We start from the raw sequence: 15,934 nt of genomic DNA, 5'->3' as shown, positions 1-15,934 counted from the left end.
AAGGTGGGTTTTCTCACCTCAACCCAATCAAGGTAATTCCTCCCAGGTATGCTCAGAGGCTAGCTTAATCTGCATAATCTCTCACAGGCGATTCTACGTCCTGTCACAGTGACGATCAATGATGGGTGATGGATGGATGGAAAGTGGTAGGTAGTAGATGGTAAATGGGTTGTCTGATGTACAAGTGGATAAGGAAGGGGTGGTGAATGAAGGTATATGGCTAGATAGTGAAAGACGGAAGATGATGCATGGGTATTGCATGGATGGACTGTGGGCCTATGATAGCAGGCCAATGTTTACTGCTGTCTCTGTATCCCCGGCACCTAGGGCAATGCTTGGCACATAGCTGAGACTCCATAAATTTTTCTGGGATAGACAAATATGGATACATGGCACATAATACTTGGATGGATTCAGTGTGAATAGTGAGTTGTGGCTGAATAGTGGATGGATTGATAGTGGGCATTAAATAGATATATAATTTGTGGATAAAGATAAGGGATTTTATTTATTTATTATTTATTTATTTTTTAGATAAGGGAATTTATTTTGTTTGTTTTTATTTATTTATTTGACAGCGACAGACAGAGGAAGAGGCAGATAGAGAGAGAGAGAGAGAGAATGGGTGCTCCAGGGCCTCCACCCACTGCAAAGGAACTCCAGACACGTGTGCCCCCTTGTGCATCTGGCTAACGTGGGTCCTGGAGAATTGAGCCTTGAACCGGGGTCCGTAGGCTTCACAGGCAAGCGCTTAACCGCTAAGCCATCTCTCTAGCCCTAGATAAGGGATTTTAGATTCTGGGTGGGTGAACTGGGATAGTTTGCGGTTGATAGATATATGAGTACAGGGCTGGAGAAATGGCTTAGCAGCTAAGGTGCTTGCCTGCAAAGCCAAAGGACCCAGGTTCAATCCCCCAGGACCCACATAAAGCCAGATGCACAAGGTGGTGCATGCATCTGGAGTTTGTTTGCAGAAGCTAGAGTGCCCATTATCTTTCCATTCCCCTGTCAAATAAATAAATAAAAATAAAATAATATTTTTTAGGGCTGGAGAGATGGCTTAGTGGTTAAGTCATTTGCCTGGAAAGCCAAAGGATCCCAGTTTGACTCTCCAGGACTCACGTCAGTCAGATACACAAGGGGCACACGCATCTGGAGTTTGTTTGCAGTGGCTGGAGGCCCTGGCATGTCCATTCTCTCTCTTGCTCTGCCTCTTTCTCTCTCTCAAATAAATAAATAATTTAAAAAGAATATTAAAAATAATATTGTTTTCTCGAGGTAGGGTCTCACTCTGGTCCAGGCTGACCTGGAATTAACTATGTAGTCTCAGGGTGGCCTCGAACTCTGAGCGATCCTCCTACCTCTGCCTCCCAAGTGCTTGGATTAAAGGCACGTGCCACCACGCCTGGCAAAAATTAATATTTTTTGAAAAAGAAATATGAGTGAATGATGATTGAATTATAGATTGAAGAATTATGGCTGGTTGGATAGAGGCTAGTAACTAAGAACACATGCATAGTAAAGGGATAATGGACTGATTTTTTTCTTTTTTATTTATTTATTTATTTTATTTATTTTTTAATTTTTATTAACATTTTCCATGATTACAAAATATATTCCATTGTAATTCCCTCCCTCCCCACCCCCACACTTTCCCATTTGAAATTCCATTCTCCATCATATTGCCTCCCCATTACAATCATTGTAATTACATATATACAATATCAACCTATTAAGTATCCTCCTCCCTTCCTTTCTCTTCCCTTTATGTCTATGGACTGATTTTTTTTATTTTTTATTTTTTTTAATTAATTAATTAATTAATTAATTTGAGAGCGACAGACACAGAGAGACAGATAGAGGGAGAGAGAGAGAATGGGCACGCCAGGGCTTCCAGCCTCTGCAAACGAACTCCAGACGCGTGCGCCCCCTTGTGCATCTGGCTAACGTGGGACCTGGGGAACCGAGCCTCGAACCGGGGTCCTTAGGCTTCACAGGCAAGTGCTTAACCGCTAAGCCATCTCTCCAGCCCAATGGACTGATTTTTTAAAAGTTAATTTTTATTTATTTATTTGAGAGGGAGAGATATAGAAACAGGCAGATAGAGAGAGAGAGAGAGAGAGAGAGAGAGAAAGACGGAGAGAGAGGGAGAGAATGGGCGTTCCAGGGCCTCCAGCCACTGCAAATGAACTCCAGATGCATGTGCCACTTGTGCATCTGGCTTATCTGGGTCCTGGGGAGTCAAACCTGGGTCCTTTGGCTTTGCAGGCAAGCCCCTTAACTGCTAAGCCATCTCTCCAGCCCCCTGGACTGACGTTTAAAAAGTAGATAAGTGGGCTGGGGAAATGGCTTATTGGTTAAGGCATTTGCCTACAAAGCCTAAGGACCCCAGTTTGATTCCCAGATACACAAGCGGGCGCACGTGTCTGGAGTTCATTTGTAGTGGCTGGAAGCCCAGGCGTGCCCTTTCTCTTATTCTTCCTGTCTCTCAAATAAATAAATGAATAAAATATTTTTTTTATGAAGAAAATAGTTTATTTTGCCTCGCAGTTTTGGAAGTTTCTATTCATGAACGATTAGCACTGTTGCTTCAGGCCTGAGATGAGACTGCCTCACATCATGGAAGAAATGTACAGCAAAATAATGCTATTCATACTATGGCCAGGATGCAAAGAGAGCAAAAGGAATGGACTGCTGTAATGACAGCTTGTCAGGATTTGCTGAGAAAGAGGCTCTTCCAAAGAGTGAGCCATGCAGCAAATGGTTGTCATTCTTTGCTTCTTATTCTGTTTATATAAGGCAAATTATCTTCCTAATTTTTCTATAAATTAAAATTTTTAATACTAACTCAAAACTTTGGAAAATTCTCATATTCAGAACTATAGATCAACTAGTATTGCACTGTGTGTTCATACAGTTATACAATGGATACTATATGATTCTTGTCCTGGGACATTAGAATTATACATCTTATTCTCATGGAGTTTACATTCTGATAGAGAAATGGAAGCACATATAAATAAAAATGCAAGAAAAAATTTAGTAAGTACTATGCTTGGGAAGAATAATTAAGAACTATTTTAGACCAAATGATTGGAAAAGGAATATAAGAAAAGATGAGTAGTCCAGATAAGCTTTGAATTACATGAAATTAGTCACGGCAGATTAGGGCAGAGCATGTGAGATGTAAAACAGAAGTGGTGAACGACTGAGCTCGCTGTGTTTGTGACTCACAGACACTTAGAAAAGTAGTTGGTGATGGTGATGGTGTCATAGGTCTTGCAGCCCAACACTGAGTTTGCATTTTTAGTTTCCAAACAATGGAAAGCCTTTGGAGGTTATGTTAGATACTTTTTTTTTTATTAACAACTTCCATGATTATAAAAAATACCCCATGGTGATACCCTCCCTCCCCCCACTTACCCCTTTGAAACTCCACTCTCCATTATACCCCCTCCCCATCTCAATCAGTCTCTCTTTTACTAAATAAATAAATAAAATATTTTTAAAAAGAAAAAAAAATTAGACGAGTGGTGGGTGTATGCATGATAGAGTGATATTTATTTTTAGTTAAAAGTTATTACATTTTTTTTATTTTCCTGATGCCTTGGAGGTGTCAAACAACACTCAAAAAGCCTGGTTGTTAAAGGAAAGAATGTGACAAGGATTTTGGGGTAGTATTTTACTACTTAACACTGATCATAGCCGGCATGATGGTGCATGCCTTTAATCCCAGCACTGGGGAGGCCAAGGTGTGGAAAGCACCATGAGTTCGAGGCCACTCAGAATACATAGTGAATTCCAGGTCAGCCTGGACTAGAGTGAGACCCTATCTCACACACATACACACACAAAAAACCCCAAAACAAAACAAAAGGGGGGGGCGCTGGAGAGATGGCTTAATGGGTAAGGCACTTGTCTGCCAGGCCAAAGGACCCAGGTTCAATTCCCCAGGACCCACATAAACCAGATGCACAAGGTGGTGCATGCTTTGGGAGTTCATTTGCAGTGGCTGGAGACCCTGATGTGCCCATTCTCTCTCTCTATATGTTTCTTTCTCTCAAATAAATAAACAAAATGTTAAAAGACTGATCATACATGGAGCTGGAAAAACTACTTTAAGAGTTCACAAAACCTGGTGGCCCAGGGAGCATGTGAAGAATTCCTTGTTAAGCTTGAACTGGATGATACACTAGACGAGGCATAAGAGACAGTTATTTGACGGAAACCTTATTTATTTTACCTGAGAGATAGATGATAGATAGGTAGATAGATGATAGATAAATAGAATTGGTGCACCAGGGCCTCAGCCACTGCAATCAAACTCCAGACACTTGCACCACCTAGTGGGCATGTGAGACCTTGTGCTTGCCTCACCTTTGTGCATCTGGCTAATGTGGGATCTGGAGAGTAGAACATGGGTCCTCAGGCTTCTCAGGCAAGTGCCTTAACTGCTAAGCCATCTCCCCAGTCATGATGGATTTTTTAAAAAAATTATTTATTTATTTATTTATTTTTGTTTTTTTCAAGGTAGGGTCTCACTCTAGCTCAGGCTGACCTGGAATTCACTATGTAGCTCAGGGTGGCCTCAAACTCATAGCAATCCTCCTACCTCTGCCTCTCGAGTGCTGGGATTAAAGTTGTGTGCCACCATGCCCGGCTTGATGGAATTTTTTTGTTGTTGTTGGGGGGGAGTTTTCAAGGTAGGGTCTCACTCTGGTTCAGGCTGACCTGAAATTAACTATGCAGTCTCAAGGTGGCCTTGAACTCTCGATGATCCTCCTACCTATGGTAGGTAGTGGGAGGATGCTGGATGGAGATTGAATAGTGGATGGGTAGTGGGTGGGTAGTAGTTGGTGGGCAGAAGGTAATGGTGAGTTGTGAGGGGTGGGTGTTGGTGGCCAGGCTGTTCACCAGACCGACTGTGTTCCAGGGCTGTTTTAAGTATTTTATTTATTATTTATTTATAAGCAGAGAACTACAGAGAGAGAGAGAGATTGAAAGTTTGTGTATGGGCACACCAGGGCCTCCAGCCACTGCAAATGAACTCCATATGCATGCGCCACCATGTGCATCTGGCCCTCGTGGGTAGTGGGCAACCAAGCCGGGTCGTCAGGCTTTGCCGGCAGCGCCTTAACCGCTGAGCCATCTCTCCAACGCCAGGGTGGCTTTGTTCCTTTGGGAAATAGGACTGGGGATGGAGATGTGAGGTTGGCTGCGGAATGACCGCCCCACCGGTCCCACCTTGCCGCTTTCCCGGTCCTTCCTGACGTCTGTGGTCCCCGCGGGAGGCGCCTTTCCTTAGGCATCTGGCCCCAGGGAACCGGGCGGCACCGCAGCGTGCGTTCCGGAGGAACCCCAACCTCGGAGGATGGGAGGTCCGACGTGGCCCGGGCGGGTGCTGGGGCGGGCCGTGGGGTTGTGTCGGGGAGGCGGAGGCGGAGGTCCTCCCTGGGCCCCCGAGCCCGCAGGGCGGCGGAGGGCGGGAGTGTGAACGAGAGGCCGCGGGCGGGCGAACGCGCGTGGGCGGAGAGCGCGGGGGAGGGGACGGAGGAGCGCGAGAGCGAGCGGCCGGGCGAGGCGAGCCGAGCCGGCGTGGAGGCCTGCGAGCACGGGCGCGGTGAGTGTGCGGGGTGTGCGTGGTGAGGGGGGGCGTGCAAGGGTGAGTGTGCGGTGGGTGTGCATGGGTGAGCGGGGGGTTGCATGGGTGAGTGTGCGGTGGGTGTGCATGAGTGAGCGGGGGTGTGCATGGGTGAGTGTGCGGTGGGTGTGCATGAGTGAGCGGGGGTGTGCATGGGTGAGTGTGCGGTGGGTGTGCATGGGTGAGTGTGCGGGGGGGGTGCATGGGTGAGTGTGCGGGGGTGTGCATGGGTGAGTGTGTGGTGGGTGTGCATGAGTGAGCGGGGGGTGTGCATGGGTGAGTGTGCGGGGGTGTGCATGGGTGAGTGTGTGGTGGGTGTGCATGAGTGAGCGGGGGGTGTGCATGGGTGAGTGTGCGGGGGGGGTGCATGGGTGAGTGGGGTGTGTGCTCATGGGTGAGTGTGCGCCAGGCGCAGCCCCTTGCCCACCTTGGTCCCGCCGTTCCCCCTGGCAGCTGAGGGAGAGGACTAAGTGGGAAGTGTTCCCTGGGCAAGGGGCGGGCGTGGGTCCCATGGTCAGCCTGGCCACGGGACTTCTGGGCCAGATCGTTCCTCTGACCTCTGTGCCCGGCCCCATCTGGTCCTCCTCACCTGGGAGCCGGCGGAGGTGTGGGCAGCGCTCCCCGCTGGGGCTTCGCTGCTGGCTGGCATGGGACACTGGCGCGAGGCAGCCCGTGGGCACTTACTCTCCGCCTGCCTGTAGCTCCAGCATCGCTGTGCCTTCGCTCCTCCCAGGGGTCTTTTTGGGTCTGTCCTCTGTCTTTCTCCCCTCTCCAGTTCCATCACCGCCTTGCCCTGTCTCTGTGGCCAGTGGTATCTTTGCCTCTGTCCCCCTTCCCCCTGCCCATGGCTGGGTCTCCTGAGACATCTTTCTGGGTCTCTCACCTGGCTGTGTCGCTGAGGTTCACAGGATCTGGGATGGGATCCCAGAAGGAGCTCAGTGGAGGAGCGGGGCTTTTGGGCTGAGACATGAATGGATACATCTGGCTGCCCACTGTGGGGGTGTAGGATGCTCACTGTGGACATGTGTCCCTCCTCCTGGTCTTCCCTGGGACTCCACAGGACCTGAGCTGACAGAGCTGGGCATTCGGTACTGGAAACGTGATTATTTGGAATAGCAGCCCCCACCTTGCTGGAGGCTTGCAGTGCCCCCCCCCCCCAGCAGAGCATCTTGGGCATGACATACTGCTGGTCACTGAGTTCTGCTGGCCTCTTCTTCCAGCACTCTAGCCCCTTGACGATGGCCTTCTGCTGCCTATCCAGAACTTGCTTCTCTATTAGACCAGCCTTCGTTTCTTCCTCTGGTCTGGGCATAGCCCCAGGAGCCCACCTGGCAGGTGGGAAGTCTCAGGCTGAGCCCATGAGTGCTGGCTTCTCTTCCCCAGATCCTCACTGTGGAGGATCTGGCTGAGTTGCCTCACCCTTTGCCAGGGTCTGGGTGGGCATGGCTATGTGCAGACAGAATGCTAGCCTCCTTTTGGTGGGTACTGAGGACCTGACCTGGCTGTGTGTGGGTGGAGGCTGTGTTACTGAGGGAGGAACTGGGCATCGTGGCCTCTGGCTGACGCCAGCACCCGCCCTGCAGCTCTCAGCCTCCCGACTCAGAAACCTGTTTGCGTTCCCAGGATCCCTGCCCCAGGCTCACTGTTCCCTGCCTCAGAAAACAAAAGTCTCTCCTACCTACCGCTGCCCTGGCTACCTGCTGCTCTCCCTTTAGGTAGGCCTCAGGCCAGCCGACCTTCCTTCCTCCGGGAAGCCTTCCTGGATCTTAAGGCCGGGCCAGCCTCTCCTCCTGCCATGCTTCTCTGCAGCCCTGGGCACTGTGTGGCAAGTGTCCAGGGCTCTTCCAGTGGGGGCGCCGCTGGAAGCAACGTGATGAACAGGCCCGAGCTGTGGGGTGGATTGGACCTGGCCATGTGTGTGGTGTATGTGGGCCGAGCACTCCGGCAGTAGACAACCCGTTTCTGCTCTTGTCTTTACGTAGCTCAGCCTCAGCAGCAGCATGAGCACCTCCCAGCCCACTGCGCCAGAGCCAAGCCCTTCTGAGGGCACCAGAAGCTCGCCAGGGAAGGTAAGTGGTTGGGGTGGCAGGGCAGACAGGAGCCAGCCTCCAGCCCTGACCCAGGGCTGTGGGTGTGCCTTGCCTCACTGCTGACCTCAGCTTTCCCATCTGGACAGGGAGGCGATTGGTCTTTTATAGACACCTGATGGGTAAGGTAATGGAAGGCAAGCCATCTTAGCTTACTTAGTAGCCCTTCTGGACCTGAGAACATTAATGTGGGAACATTAAGAGCACCCTTTGTTCTCTGTGGGTGATACAAGTTCAGGGGTCTGCCTTCAGCTCAGGTTTCGTTATTGTTATTGTTGTTTGCTTGGTTGCTTTTTCGAGGTAGGGTCTCACTCTGGTCCAGGCTGACTTGAAATTGACTATGTAGTCTCAGGATGGCTTCCAACTCACAGTGAACCTCCCACCTCTGCCTCCTGAGTGCTGCAAATAAAGGCGTGTATCACCACGCCTGGCTTCCAGGTTTTTTTTTTTTTTTGTTTTTTGTTTTTGAGGTAGGGTCTCACTCTAACCCAGGCTAACCTGAAATTCACTATGTAGTCTCAGGGTGGCCTTGAACTCTTGGCGATCCTCCTACCTCTGCCTCCCGAGTGCTGGGATTAAAGGCATGTGCTACCATGCCTGGCCCTAATTTTTTATTTTGTTTTGCGAGGTAGGGTCTTGCTCTGGCCCAGGCTGACCTGGAATTTACTATGTAGTCTCAGGGTGGGTTGAACTCATGGTGATCCTCTTACCTCTGCCTCCTGAGTGCTGGGATTAAAGGCATGTGCCACCACGCCTGGTAGCTGCAGGTTTGGGCAGGGTTATCTATATAGCAATAAACAAACAAACAAATAAATTTTTTAAAAATTGACGCTCACAGTTAATTGTGCACACCTGTACTCTGGAGATAGAGTCCAAAGGATTGTGAGTTTGAGACCCTGCCTCAACAACAACAACAAAAAAACCAAACCAAAACAAAACAAATCACCTGGGTTCACAAAGGAAAAGGAAACAGGCTTGATTCTCTGTCCTGGTGTTGGACTGGGAGCAGCGGGGCTGATAAGGGAAAGATCATCTCGGGGTCTGGCACTGCAGGTGCAGCCACCTGAAAACTGCTGGCCTGGCTCACCCCACCCCAGTGGGCACCCTCTGGGAAGTGCCCCTGGCTTGGAGGGCAGGAAGGAAGGGATGTTGGGAGGGAACCAGGATGAGGAGAATCACTGGACTGAAAATGGCACCATGCAGAGTCCAGCTGTGGGGAGCAGGGCGGGTCCCCGCTCTGCGCTCCTCTTTTATTCCACAAGTGGTCCGGCCTGCACAGGAGTTCTCACATGTCGGGGAGACCCTGGGAATCTGGGCAGAACACAGGGCTGTGTATGGGAATGCAGTGTGAGGCGGTTCTGGCAGTGGCCCAGGGGCCCTGCAACATGATTCTGCCTGCTGTGCGCCTCCCCTTCCTCAAGCAAGGCATGTATGTCACTGGGGGACGGTGGACATGTATACCAGGTAGCTATACTCCAGATGGCAGAGACTGAGGAAGCGCCCCAGGACGGGTCCTGCAGCGCAAGGGCCTGGAAGTGGGGTGGTGCAGCCAGGTCAGGACCACAGGGACTGCAGAGACACCAAGAGATGGAGGTACGCGAGGTAGAACTGCTCAGTCTACCCTGGTTTTTACTTCTTGTTTTTGTTTGTTTGTTTGAGGTAGGGTCTCACTCTAGCCCAGGCAGACCTGGAATTCACTATATAGTCTCAGGGTGGCCTTGAACTCACAGAGGTCCTCCTATCTCTGCCTCCTGAGTGCTGGGATTAAAGGCGTGTACCACCATGCCCGGCTCCGCTACCTTGGAAGGCCTTGAATGGGAGGTAGAGAAGCTGAGGGCACCCGGAGGGTGTGTGGGCACTGAACAATGAGCTGAGAGCCAGCTCTGATTGCCATGGCAACGTCTTCCCAGCTCCTTGGCCTGCCATGTGGAGGGAGGAGGCCAAGGCCCAGCAGGGAAGCCCCCAGGAAGGAATTGTGTGGTGTTTCAGGTGCAGGAGGCAGCTGGGGTGCTCAGCCCTGTCTCGTTCCAGGAGTGACTTGGACTCTGCAGTCTCGGGCTCTGTCTATGAAATTGGCTTTTGGGGGATGAGCCTAGGCAGAACCTATGCTACCCCAAAGGATAATTGTGACCCCAGGGCCTGGGTTCCCTATTTCCCCAGTGATGGGATTGGGGAGGAGCTGGGACCCTCTTGGGAATGGGCAGATTGCACACACTGGTGCTCACCCCTGCCCTGTCCTTGACACTCCTAGTGAGGCACGGTGGAAGGCGGGAGCAGGTGGGGACCAGAGGCCACGGCCCAGTACTGCCCTGACCCATGACTCCCATTCCTGCAGGCTGTGGGGGGTGTTCGGGAAAAGGGCCCTCGGCTATGCCAGCGGCTGCCCTCCATCGTGGTGGAACCCAGCGAGACTGGTGCTGTGGAGAGCGGGGAGCTGCGTTGGCCCCCAGAGGGTCCCCAGAAGGGGGTCGTTCAGAGTCAGGCTGCTGCTGCTGCTGCTGGTAAGAGACTGCCTTTCAGGGAGAAGGGAGACATGTCACCCAGGTCAGAGGCAGTGCCAACCTTTTGAGCACCACTGCCACGCACTCACACAACGCCTCTGGAATCTCTGCCCAGCACCTAGGCATTACAAGACCTCCACTCATCTCTGTCACGACCCCCTCCCTTGTTACCTGTGCACTCTGTGGCCCCAGCCCTGACACCCAGGAGATGCACAGGTAACATTCATTGACATGCTCACCCCACCATGCAGCCCACCCTCTGGTCTCCCCCTCGCTGATCGGTGGTCGTTAGAACAGTGCACACTGCCTCTAGGCTTGGAGGTCAGGTTATAGATCACATATGGGGGCGTGGGGGCCTCCGGTTCTCATAGCAGGTGCCTTTGTGGAATCTCTAATGTATTGTGAGCAGGAGGGTCACTAGGGCCAGCAGGCTGGCAGTGAGGGACTCTGGGGTGTTACTTAGGCCAGTGAAGGCTTAGGAGGGGACATGAAGGCTGTGCTGTGCCCTGGGAGGTCATGTGTCCTAAAGCCTCCTGCCTGTCCCCTACTGAGGAAATGAACTCAGGCCTGGTTGTGTCGGCTCATTAATTTACCCACTTTCTCCTTACCCCCAGACCCCAACCCCTGGGGGATCGCCCTAGGATCAGCACCCCTGCACTTCCAGAAGGGATCTGTGCCCGTGGTCCCCACTTCTTCACAAAGCCCCCTCACTCTGTTTCTCCCTGCTCCAGGGACTATCCCTAGGGTAACCTAGGACTTGAACCCTGGGGAGTCTGCCCAGCATGACCTTTCCCCTGCCACCCTTTTCTCTGATGCATGGGGGTGGGGGTGGGGGGGCTGCGCCTGCTCACAAGCCCAGGCTCATCTTCCCTCTCCCTAGCACTGGCATGCCTAGCACTCCTCCCTCCCCATCATCGCTGAGGAATCGGTGGCTGCCCACATTCAGGTGCCTATGAAAGGCTCACCTCGGTCTCTCGGGACCCACCCAGTTACAGCCCATCATCAATATCGAGGCCTTGCCTTTTGTGTTTTTACAGCCTCTTCCTCAAGTCTACCAGGAGCACCAGAGAAGGCAGCAGACGATGACGGTGGCAAGGGTGTTAGCTCTGGGCACCAGGTGCCCCTGGTCCAGTGACAGCTAAGGACATGGCAGGGCCCTGCTCGCTGATTGCTGAGCGGGCCTTAACCTCAAGGCGACTGGGCTGATGTACAGCTGGGTCTGCTGGGACACCCAGATGACTAAACTTCCTGTCTGGCCAGGACCTCAGCCCCTGTCCTCTCATTCCATGGCCCAGGTCTGGAGTATACCCCTCTTTGTTCAGTGGTTTGAAGCACAAATAAAGACACTTACTTCCTGGTGGCCATGGACACATTAGGTGGGGACTTGTGAAAGTGGGAATTATTTTTGTTCTTTCTCTCTCTTTTCCCCCCCCCCTCTCTCTCTCTCTCTCTCTCTCTCTCTCTCTCTCTCTCTCTTTTCTCTTGACAGTGTCTCATGGAGCCCAGGCTGGCCAGAACTCACACTATAAACCAGGTTGACCTTGAACTCATGGTGATCTGCCTGTCTTAGCCTCCCAAGTGCTGGGATTAAGCCACCATGCTTAGCTCCAATTTTGGTTCTGCCCATGAGCTCTGCAAAGAGCCCAGGCTGACCAGGTGGATGGCCCCTTGGGTGCTTGGCACTCGGGATGGGATGGAGACTGGCAGGCTGAGCTGGACCAGAAGGGTACAGGGACTGCACAGGGCTGCAATGGGGACGCCTGTGCCACTCCTGCCTAGGGACCCTCTCTTTCCTGAGCCTCAGCAGGGCCCGCCTCTTCAGATGTCTTTCTTCTCACCCCTGCTGCCTTGGGGTCAGGGCTGGATCCTCAGGGCAGGAATCCTCAGGGGCCCTCTATCCCCTTTACCCTGGGTGCACTAGGGCACAGGGATGGTACTTGGGCTGAGAGGTCCTATTTTACGTTGGACCTCATTGAATCCTTGTTTAAAAAAAAACATTTCAGGGCCGGGTGTGGCGGTGCACGCTTTTAATCCCAGCACTCAGGAGGCAGAGGTAGGAGGATTGCCATGAGTTTCAGGCCACCCTGAGACGACATAGTGAATTCCAGGTCAGCCTGAGCTAGAGTGAGACCCTACCTCGAAAAACAACAACAAAAAAAAGAAACAGAAAGAAAGAAAACTCCCATTTCATAGTGAGGAAATGGATGCTCAATGCAATGGCCGAGGCTGGTCTTGGTCAGGGTTACAGAGACTCTCTCAGACTAGGAAACCATCAGACTCATACAAACCCAAGTGGGATCTTGGGGGACAAGTAAGTACCTTCTCCTGCCCCAAATGCCCGTCTTGTCCCTTCAGGGGCCCTGAACAAGATCTTTTGTCTCTGTCCCACTGCAGAGGAAACTGTGCTGTCTGGTCAGAGCTGGCTTGGGGTCAGAAAACTGATCTTGCTCAGGGCCGATTGCCTAAGTATGTTGCCCCCTCTCAACCTGGCTCTCTGCCTTGGCCAGCCTAGCCAGGCCCGAGGAAGCTCACGTCCCAGCTCCCTGGAAGGCTTCCTAAGTGTTAGCTCCATAAAGCCCACAGACCCAGGCCCCTGACCACGGGGAGCTGAAGGGCAGGCAGGTCACACAGGCGCTCTCCAGGTCTTGCTAACCTCCAGGATGAATAAGGCACTTTCTCTAACCCGCCTTCCTTCTAAAAATAGCCTGCCCCCCAAACGCCAGAGGTGGGAGGGGAGGTGGAGAAGTTTGCCAGAATGTCTGCTTTAAATTTAAACCTGTGGGCGCTCTGGGTCCAGCACCCAGGATGTTCCTGCCGGCCTTCTCTAGGCCCACAGTTTAGGAGAGGTGTTAAGTGGTCCTTCCAGACCCTTCTCGTCCCCAGGCCTGGAGAGAGAGGCTGGGCATAGGGAGGAGCTGTGTGGGCAGGTGGCAGACATTTCTCAGAAAGTGCTGCCCACACCTGGAAGTAGAATGTGTGGTGGGATCGAAACCTCAGCCCCCCCCCCCTCCGGGGCAGGGTTACCATTTAGATACGATCTACCCAGGACCTACCACGCATGAAGAGCTGAGTTTAGACAGCATTACAGGTTGCCAGAGGTCCAAGTCCGACCAACCCCAGCGTTCATGGTCTTCTAGGGCAGGTCTAAAATAGAGATCGGCCATTCCGGGGGTCCTAGGACCCACCATGCTGTGAGCTGGGGACAGAGTGAGATAGTCGCTACTACAGGAGCAGGGGTGTCTGTGACCCCTCCCCACTGTTCATTCTCCAGCAGTGGACAGGCAGGGGCGGGGTCAGCACCGACGCCCCACCCACTCTGCCTGAGGCCCCTCCCATCCGGTACTCAGGCAGTCTGGAATCAATCACCCTGCTGCAGCTGTCCTGGGCCACCGCTGGGGTCATTGCCCAAAGAGAAGACTGGTGCTGCTCACTGAAGGTGATCCAGGCTTCCAGCGCTCAGAGAGATTGGGGCCCAGTGTGGGGCACAGCCTCTCCACATACACACACTGCGACCAGCCAGGAGCCCACGGTGAGCCTCCGCCTCTGGCCTCAGGGTAGGCTCCACCTTGGGCCCTACAACCTTGTGGGTGAAACTGGCTACCTCTGCCATGTGGGTGACTTAAGGGACAAGCAGACATCTGACAGAAGGTCCTTCTCCTGGCCCTTCTCTGCCTGCAAGTCAGTTGCTCAGCCGAAGTAAACCCATTTGATCTGAGCAATAACCCCACTTGACGGAGGAGTAAACTGAGGCTCAGAGACAGAAGTGCCTCTTCCAAGGGAGCTACAACTGGACTTTGCTCTGGATCCTGACCTCTCTTCCTCAACTGCTTCTTACACATTTGTGTACTAAACCAGGTTAGACCAGCCTTATGCCCCTGTGACCTTTCCACAGAGATTTTACTGTAAAGGTCAGGGGGGAACAGCATGAAAGAATAAAAGAAACACCGCAATCATGCTGGGTATAGGGTGCATGCCTGTCATCATAGACCTTGGGAGGTGAGGAAGGAGGATTAGTTCAAGATCAACATCAACTACATAGAAAATTTGGGGCCAGCCTGGGGTACAGGAGGCCCTCTCAGCAAATAAACAGAACATGACACAACACAAAAACCCATCACAACCTCTTGCTGAAAAGTGGGCATAGAGCTGGGCATGGTGGTGTATGCCTTTAATCCCAGCACTCAGAGGCACAAGCAGGAGGATCACTGTGAGTTCGAAGCCACCCTGAGGATACATAGCAAATTCCAGGTCAGCCTGGGCTAGAGTGAGACCCTACCTCAAAAAAAAAAAAAAAAAGTGGGCATAGGCTTGGGCAGGTATGGGGTGCCAAAGGATTTCAGGGTAAACCCAGGACCAGTCTGTTCTTCAGGCTCTGGGCACCACCCACTCCTCAGGCACTTGTGGCTGGAATGGGAGGTGACCTGTATCTGGAGGTTCCAGGCTCTGATGTGACCAGTGACCTGTATACAATCCCATTCTCTCTGGTTGACCATGTGGCCATAGGTAGGCTCCTGAGCCCTGCTTGGGCCTGGCTGTCTCTTTTTTTTTTTTTTTAAAGAATTTTTTTTAAATTATTTATTTATTTATTTGAGAGCGACAGACACAGAGAGAAAGACAGATAGAGGGAGAGAGAGAGAATGGGCGCGCCAGGGCTTCCAGCCTCTGCAAACGAACTCCAGACGCATGCGCTCCCTTGTGCATCTGGCTAACGTGGGACCTGGGGAACCGAGCCTCGAACCGGGGTCCTTAGGCTTCACAGGCAAGCGCTTAACCGCTAAGCCATCTCTCCAGCCCCTGGCTGTCTCTTTTGAGTAGCACATATTTCCTCGCCTTGTCTCTGACTGTTGGTCAGGAGGCAGGCCGGGCTAAGCTGAGAGGAAAGGCCCAGCAGTTGGCTTGGTACTTCTTGGGCTTGGGCCAGGACCACCGCTATACCAGGGCTCAGGGCTACTGAAAAAGTGACTAGCCAGACTCCTCTCGAGAATGTGCTGATGGCTATGGTCTGCATATGTTTTGGACTTCCTTGGCCTGTAGATGGCATGGGGTTCCATGTCATCCCCAGTATCTTCCAATCTGTTATGAGCAGAATATTGCCACCACCACCACCCCCAATTTATATGTTGAAGACCCAGAACGGGAGAATGTGATCTTATTTGGATATAGAATCTTTAAAGATATAGTTAAAATGAGGTCAGTGTGTAGGACTGGGGATGTAGCTCAGTTGGTACAGTCCTTGCCTAGCAAACACCAGGCCTAGGATTTGATCCTCAGACCTGTATAAACCAGGTGTGAGCCAGGCGTGGTTGGTGCACACCTTTAATCCCAGCACTAGGGAGGCACAGGTAGGAGGATTGCCATGAGTTCAAGGCCACCCTGAGACTACATAGTGAATTCCTGATCAGCCTGAACTAGAGTGAAACCCTACCTTGAAAAAGAAAAAAAAAAAAAGGTGTGATGATGCTTGCCTGTCATCTCAGTACTCAGGAGGGTCAGAAGTTCAAGGTTATCCTTGGCTACCTAGTGAGTTCTAGGCTAGCCTGGGCTAATGAGATTATTATAGTGATCTCTCATCCAATATACAAAAGAATTTGTGCAGATACATGGATGAAAGATACAGAGAGAAGGTAGTTTCCTACAGGCCAGAGAGAGAGCCTACAGAAGAACCCCCCCAGACACACACCCCTTACCTCAGCCTTCAGGTCCCA

At 51.9% G+C, this 15,934-nt stretch overlaps 1 protein-coding gene across 1 annotated transcript; it reads left to right on the top strand.

The window, feature by feature from the left end:
* The first annotated feature begins 5,580 nt into the window (after positions 1–5,580).
* Positions 5,581–11,589, top strand: Lbhd2 (LBH domain containing 2). The gene is given in 5 exon segments (XM_045155157.1): positions 5,581–5,620; positions 7,624–7,710; positions 10,064–10,229; positions 11,267–11,347; positions 11,350–11,589. Coding segments are annotated over 4 exon segments (402 nt in total). The 5' UTR covers positions 5,581–5,620; positions 7,624–7,641; the 3' UTR covers positions 11,436–11,589.
* Positions 11,590–15,934: the final 4,345 nt, after the last annotated feature.

Source organism: Jaculus jaculus, chromosome 7 (assembly GCF_020740685.1).
Source record: "Jaculus jaculus isolate mJacJac1 chromosome 7, mJacJac1.mat.Y.cur, whole genome shotgun sequence".
Classification (NCBI taxonomy): Eukaryota; Metazoa; Chordata; class Mammalia; order Rodentia; family Dipodidae; genus Jaculus; species Jaculus jaculus.
This window is presented reverse-complemented; position numbering and strand designations above follow the sequence as displayed.